Source organism: Belonocnema kinseyi, chromosome 9, assembly GCF_010883055.1.
Source record: "Belonocnema kinseyi isolate 2016_QV_RU_SX_M_011 chromosome 9, B_treatae_v1, whole genome shotgun sequence".
Lineage (NCBI taxonomy): Eukaryota > Metazoa > Arthropoda > Insecta > Hymenoptera > Cynipidae > Belonocnema > Belonocnema kinseyi.
The window spans coordinates 65,425,569-65,432,580 of record NC_046665.1 but is presented as its reverse complement, the minus strand read 5'-3'; the positions used below and the strand labels follow the sequence as shown (position 1 = coordinate 65,432,580).

General features: G+C 38.4%; 1 protein-coding gene across 1 annotated transcript; it reads left to right on the top strand.

Annotated features, from left to right (window-relative positions):
• The first annotated feature begins 4,634 nt into the window (after positions 1-4,634).
• LOC117180572 lies at positions 4,635-6,482 on the top strand. The gene is made up of 3 exons (XM_033373067.1): positions 4,635-4,698; positions 5,114-5,361; positions 5,544-6,482. Exons 1-3 carry the CDS (start codon positions 4,635-4,637, stop codon positions 6,480-6,482), a joined length of 1,251 nt encoding a protein of 416 aa, XP_033228958.1.
• The last annotated feature ends 530 nt before the right edge of the window (positions 6,483-7,012 follow it).

Sequence of the window (7,012 nt, the reverse complement as noted above, 5' to 3'; positions counted from 1 at the left end):
AGCTATCTAAGGATGGTACTATAGAACGCCACCTCAAGGTAGGCCTAGTGGCGCCATCTCTTGGTCAGGCCGGAAACTTATCAATCCACCCTCGTATGTAGTTGTTCAACTCATGCGGGCACGGCCTACATCCAAAGGCACAATGCGGCACTAAAAGTGCTTGATTACCATGTCTGTCATTCTTACGGCATTAGCCTTAATATCTCTCCTCTAAATGCTCCCAGGAGAGTAGAGTCAATTAACGAGAATAAGAAGTGCCGCATATACGGCCTGACATGGTTCTTCTTGACTTCGAGAAACGAAACATGTTCGTTATAGAATTTTCGGCACCAGCTGACAAAAACATCATAGCCGAGGAGAATGAAAAGAAAGAGAGGAGTTGCGACGATTGTACCCGGAATATTCTGTTAAGCTAATCGTCCTTATCATCGGCGCTCTTAGAGGTGACAAGCTTTCACTGGTTAATAACCAGAAAAGTATGCCTGCGTGTCAGCAATATGCTAAAACACTTGCGGCGAAAAATCCAGAAGACGGTGGTCCTTGGGTTGCTCCATGTCCTCAGGGTGCCGCGATTTCGCTGGGATTAGGTGCAGTTTTTTTTTAGATTTGCACCTGCTCCCGGCGAAATCCTTCGGTTGTCCTTATGACAAACTATTACTATATGTAATGTGCCTGTCTGTATGTGTCGTTAGCCAGGCATTTTGGAAAAAATTACAAAAGCGAGCGTATTTTGAATATTTTTAAGTCAAGAGAAGAAAAATGTTCCTTTTTGAATGCCCTACAAGATTATCAAAACAATTTTGTGAATTTTCTTGAAAAATCTAAAATTCAACTTTTCTCAGCGTAAAGAATAATGGAAAGTCTAAATATTACATTTTGTGGTCAAACTATGCAAAATAGGTGAAAGGTAAATGGACAAAAATTATGTAGTTTGAAAGGATCTACAAAATTTATTTAGGTAGAAAGTTCAATTGACAAAGTGTGGGTCACTGAGGTTAGGGATATAATTTAAAAGTCAAAAAAGGTCAGGCTGCTTTGTAGACCGCATGTGTGACTTTTAAATTGTAAAAATAAAATTGGAAATGCTTAAATTAATTATTTGAAAAAACGGCAGAAGTTGCAACAATATTTTTAATAACAAAAGTTTTTTGTTTAAGAATGTGCATTTTTTTTAAACGAAACAATGAAACTAGATGTGGCTTAATGCCAATGCATGTTATGAATTGTAATTATATACATTTATAGAAATTCACAATTACCAAATTACTGTTGTCGATGCTTTGATCTTTAGTTTTAAAAATTCTGTACACAAGTGTAAGGAATACACATAGACCGAGCGCGTAGCGCGAGGTACATAAATTTTCGTGCGCGAAGCGCGAGATAAATATATTCAATTATTGTATGTTTGGTTCAAGATTCATATTCTTTAGTTAAAAATTCAATAATGTATTTGATTTAAAAATCCTGTATTTGCTTGAAACCTATTTGGTTAAAAATTCATGTATGATGTTGTAAATTATTCTTTTTTGATATAACATTAATCTTTTTGTTTAAAAATGTATGTATTTTGTTAAAAATTTGTATTCTTTAATAGAAAATGAATCTATTTGGTTGAAAATTTAACAATATTATTAAATGTTTATTTCATTTGGTTAAAACGTATTTCTCTACATTAAAACTATTCTTGTTTTTGTTGAAAATGTATCTTTTTTAGTTGAAAATTCAAGTACGTAGCTTTTTTGTTATAAAATCTATCATTTACAGTTAAAATTCACTTATTTTGTTGAAATATCGTCTTTTTCAGTAAAAAAATTCAATTGCTGTAGTAGAAAAAGCATATTTTTGTATGTAAATTCAACTGTTTTCCCAAAATTCGCCTGTATGACTTGGAAACTCAGCATTTTCGATAACATTTTTGTTATTTTTATTGATGAAACAATCTTTTTCGGTTAAAAATTTAACTCTTTTTTTTCAATTCGTATTGTTTGGTTTAACAGTTTTTCTTATTGAAAATTAAAATATTTGTTGGTGGAAATATCATCTATTACTCTTTTTGTTGAGAATTCATTTTTTATTTTTATTGAAGATTTATCAGTTTGTTTGGAATTTCAACTATTTTGTTGAAAATTACCTTTTTCTTGCTTAAAAATTAATTATTTTAACTGAAAATGCAAACATACAATTTTTAATTTTTCTCACTTCTATTATACAAACAAATGTGATTTTCTTTATCACTGCACCCCTAAACTGAAATGCAATACTTAATTATGTGTGTGAGTTTGGTAACATTTCTTCCTTTGAGTTTTTTAAAGTGCCCAATCGACATATTGAGCAAAAGCGATAACAGCAATCCTATCGAGATTTTCATGAGACATATATTTCCCAGAGAAAGATTAAACTGTCTTTCACAAAAATATAACACTTAACCTTCATTAATTGCGTCTTTCATTCCATTAAATATTAACTTTGATGATTTACAGGAAAAAAATTTTGTGAAATGAGAGAAGGTGAAGTAGGAGAAGGGGGTAATAGAGGAAGTGAGGGGTCCTAGGATAGGGGAAGTACAAGAACACAGAACACACTATGTTTGAAGAGCGGTTGAGAGTTTTTGAAAACGGTTGGCCATTGTTTGTCGACTGGCAGTGGCAGTTGCCGGGCTCTCTGTTTTCGGATTTGCCACGGCCCTGTTTAATTACTTTTTCGAGAATTTCGACCAAATCAAAAATCCATCAGGAAAGGTTGGACTATTTCCGAAAAGACTGTTGACTCAACTTTGGAACGTCATCGTAGACCTTGACCTTCACTCGCCTCTTTGGGACCGGTAGTCCGAGAGAGGTGAGAAACCAGGCGATTCCTAAAACGCCTTGAGTTTTTCGGCCAGTTCCGTCGCTCTGAGTGCCTTGAACAAGTCTGTTCTCTCTGTGTGTTTCATATAATTCGTCGAGAAAGTGTTCGGTGTGCTCGTGGATTTTCATCCTTTGTGCTTGTCGATGTTGCGTTCCTGTGTGTTGCTTCGAGTTGCTTTCTGCTTCAAAGTAGCTTCGGTGCTTCGTGGCGGTTCCTTCCTGTGATAAGGCTCGACTTCCTGCCTGATTTGTTTTGGATTCATTCAGCTTGGCGCTTCTGGTTGCACTCGGGGATGTTACTGGAATTTGCTGATTCATCGATGCCTTGTGATGCGCCGTGCTGGGACCTCCTCTCCTGATCAACGAAAAGGTATTCGTACGAGACTCCGTGAGGTATTTATTCCTTTTGAGTAATCACATACGTACTCTGTTTTTTACGGTTTCCTGTTTGCCTCACTTCCTGGTAGCTCAAAATGCTTCGTTCATGGTCAATACCATTACTCACTTTATTTCTTTTGTTAAGATTTAAACGCAACATTCATTTCCTATGGCTATGTCTATTAAAAAGCTAACATTGAAGTTTACCGCAAAGTTTATCGCACAGTTTACCTCAAAGTTTACCGCAAAGTTTACCTCAAAGTTTACTGCAAAGTTTACCACAAAGTTTAATATAATTTTACCACAATGTTTACCGCAAAGTTTACCGCAATGTTCACCACAAATTTTACCGCAATGTTTACCGCAGATCGATATAATTTAATTTACTATATTATAACCATGACATATTATGGGAAAAAGCTACGATTGAATGTTCAGAACACTTGTCTTTCTCGTTCACATCAATGAACGGAGCAAACTTATGTATTATAAAAAACTATAAACAATTTACAACTTGGACAATCGTTTTCTTTCAGTTGACGACCTGATCCGCTCCCATCTCTCTGGCCACTTATCTTTTTAAACATTTTTGGTCCTTCGAGCCGGATATGGAGTGGATCACTGATTTTTCTGGAAGAGATGCAAGTCCATTAGAGAGGACAAGAAGAACGTAACACATTTCATCTTAGTTTAGGTTATCGAATTGTCAGGGAATCGCCCAAGATGAGAGTCGAGCACATCCAGTTTAGAATAGATCAACAGCAGTCGTACAAAGATTTCATTTCCAGTGATTATTTCAATCTAACTAATATTCCAAATAATTACACCACGAAAAACAGGATCGATATCAGGCTCAAGGAAGTCAAGGAACAATGGCTTTATTTCCGCAACAACCATCAAGCAATTGATCTTGCATTATCCAAAGTTGATTCCAAAGCACGAAAGCGAGTATTTCAGCGATCCTACTTTGAGCAAGATTATTATTCTTCAACTCATGAATGTTATTTTGAAACAGTGGAGAAGATGACATCTTTAGCGGCATCGTTAACCGACAATACACATCAACTTTCGTCACTGGTTTCCTCTGAACCAGCACCATCTTCACTACCTATCTATCATTCAACTAGACTCCCTGGAATCGACTTGCCAAAGTTTGATGGAGCTCTCTCAGACTGGCTCTAATTTAAGGGTTTATTCACCTCTCCCGTCATTTCGAATCCAAGTCTGTCCTCAGTGGAAAAACTACAGTACCTGAAAACTAGCCTTATCGGTTCAACGAGCCACCTTCTAAAAAATATCGCCCTGACTCCAGAGAATTTCTTGAAGGCCCGGGATTCGGCCATTTCCTATTATCAGAACTCTAGGCTTATAATCGACTTGGAACTCCAGTCATTATTTTCAATCAAAAGAATGTCTCGAGAATGTGCTGTCGAGCTGGAACGACTTTATACGTCGACGATGCAAATGGTTCAAAGTTTGGAAACATTGCAACGACCTGCTTATCACTGGGATGACATCTTTATATTTATGACAGTTCAGAAACCCGATTCCTAATCTGTTAAGGTATGGGAGGTATTTCAAGGGTCATTCAAAGAACCATCGTCTCGGACATGCTTCCGAGCATTCTTGATGACAAGAATGTCATCGTTACAAGCATTCGAACACTACTACGACCACCCACTCATCGATGAACTCAAGGTCTTTAGCTAGGTCGCATCTTTCTCTTTCAAGTAATACAGGTCACTTGTCCTCTGAAAGCCAATGTCAACTATGTTCTGAGCTATATTTGCTCTATCATTGCGATCATTTCAAACAAAAAACATCAAAACAACGGACCGATTTTGTTGTATCACATCGACGGTGTTTCAATTGTTTGGGGTTCCATGCAGTCGCTTACTGCAGATCCACAAGAAGATGTCAAATTTGTGATAGGCGTCATCACACTCTTCTTCACCAAGCCGATAGAGATTCGAGCAAGAACTTCAATTTTACATCTCAACAACAAGTAACCTCATCTCTCAGAGAAACTGAATTGAAGAATGTCAATTACACTCATCAAAACTTGGAGGCCTCCACAGAGGTTTTCTTGGACACAGCTCAAGTTGAAGTAGTCAAGAGCCTCAATGAAACTATCCAAGTCAGAGCTCTGTTAGACCAGGGGTCTGAAGAATCTCTTGTCTCTGAAATACTAGTCCAATGGCTTCGTATTCCGCGAAGTTACACAAGGATCTCTCTCCTTGGAATCGGAGATCAGCCACCCTCAAGAGCAGGGGTCTCGCATACTTGAATATTCGACCACATTTTAATTCACAAATCTAGGTGGACGTAAGTGCCTATATTCTTCCAAAGGTGACCTCAAAGGTTCCAGCTGCTCATACTCCTTGTATTGGTTGGCCTCACCTCAAGAGCTTGTTGCTGGCTGACACCCACTTCAACGAGCCAGGACAAATCGACATCCTCCTCGGTGCAGATGTTTACGGGCAACTGCTTCTTGAGGATCCCGTCAAAAAAGGGCCGGCTAATAGTTCAGTTGCTCAATCTACCAAATTGAGTTGGATTCTCTCTGGTCCCTGCGATACTTCACAAACCATAAACCAAGTGTGCCCATTACACTGCTCCAGTGATCACGACTTAAACAAAGCGTTGGAAAGATTCTGGCAACAAGAAGAAATGGCAATAACTTTTAATAAATCATTTACACCAGCCAATCAGCAGTGTGAAGATCATTATGTATCCACTCACAGTATAGAACAGTCTGGTCGATACATTGTTCGATTACCCTTTTCAGCAACAACGGAACAGCTAGGAAATTCGAAGCCAGTAGCAATACAAATGCTGAAATGCCTTCAACGGAAATCTGAGAACGTTCAAACCTTTTATCAAGCATACTCATCCTTCCTAAATGAGTGCGAAACACTACAACATATGGTAAAAATTCGCGATGAAGAGACTGAGCCAGCTTCAGCCTATTATCTATCTCATCATGGAGTAGTTCGTGACTCGGGCACAACCACCAAGTTACGAATTGTTTTCAACGGTGCACGGCGAGTTCCAAATGGGATGTCGTTAAATGAGATCCTTCACACAGGTGTAAAGCTCCAAGTTGACCTTTTCGACGTCCTAATATGGTTTCGGAAACATAGGTACATCTTTTCATCGAGCATCGAAAAGATGTACAGGCAGATAAAGGTTCACCGAGATGATGGCAAGTACCAACGTATTCTTTGGATGGAAGGTCAACAGATCACCACGTATTAACTTTCCACAGTCACTTATGGCCTTGATTGTGCCCCCTTCCTTGCTATTAGGACACTCTGGCAAGTAATGGTCGATGAAGAAGATAAATTCCCGCTTGCAGTAGATACTTTGAAAAAAGGAAGAACTATCAACAGTACTAGCACAAATAGAAGCGATCTTGAATTCAAGGACCCTTTGTCCTGTGACTGAGGACCTAGACGACTTGAGTGTCCTAACTCCAGGGCATTTTCTCATTGGACAACCTTTGACTCTCGTCCCAGAACCCAATTTGGAAAAAATCAAAATCAACCGGCTATCAAAATGACAACATCTTTGGCAGATGACACAAAACTACTGGTCAAATTGTCGAAGGAAAATCTGCAGCGGTTTCAAGCTGCGTACAAGTGGAATTGAACAGAATCTCCCATGAAAGAAGGTAAAATGGTGTTCTTCATCGATGAGAGATATCCCCCAGGAAAATTACCATTCGGCCGAGTTATAGCAGTACATTCGGAGCCATATAACACCGTCCGAGTGGTACCTGTCAAGAC

Bases quoted from the DNA above. Each gene is read 5' to 3' on its own strand.
- LOC117180572 (XM_033373067.1), top strand. From the start codon at position 4,635: ATGTCTCGAGAATGTGCTGTCGAGCTGGAACGACTTTATACGTCGACG. The intron at 4,699-5,113 runs GTTTGGAAACAT...GGTTCCATGCAG, and splicing joins GACGATGCAAATGGTTCAAA to TCGCTTACTGCAGATCCACA. The intron at 5,362-5,543 runs GTCAGAGCTCTG...TCACAAATCTAG, and splicing joins GCCTCAATGAAACTATCCAA to GTGGACGTAAGTGCCTATAT.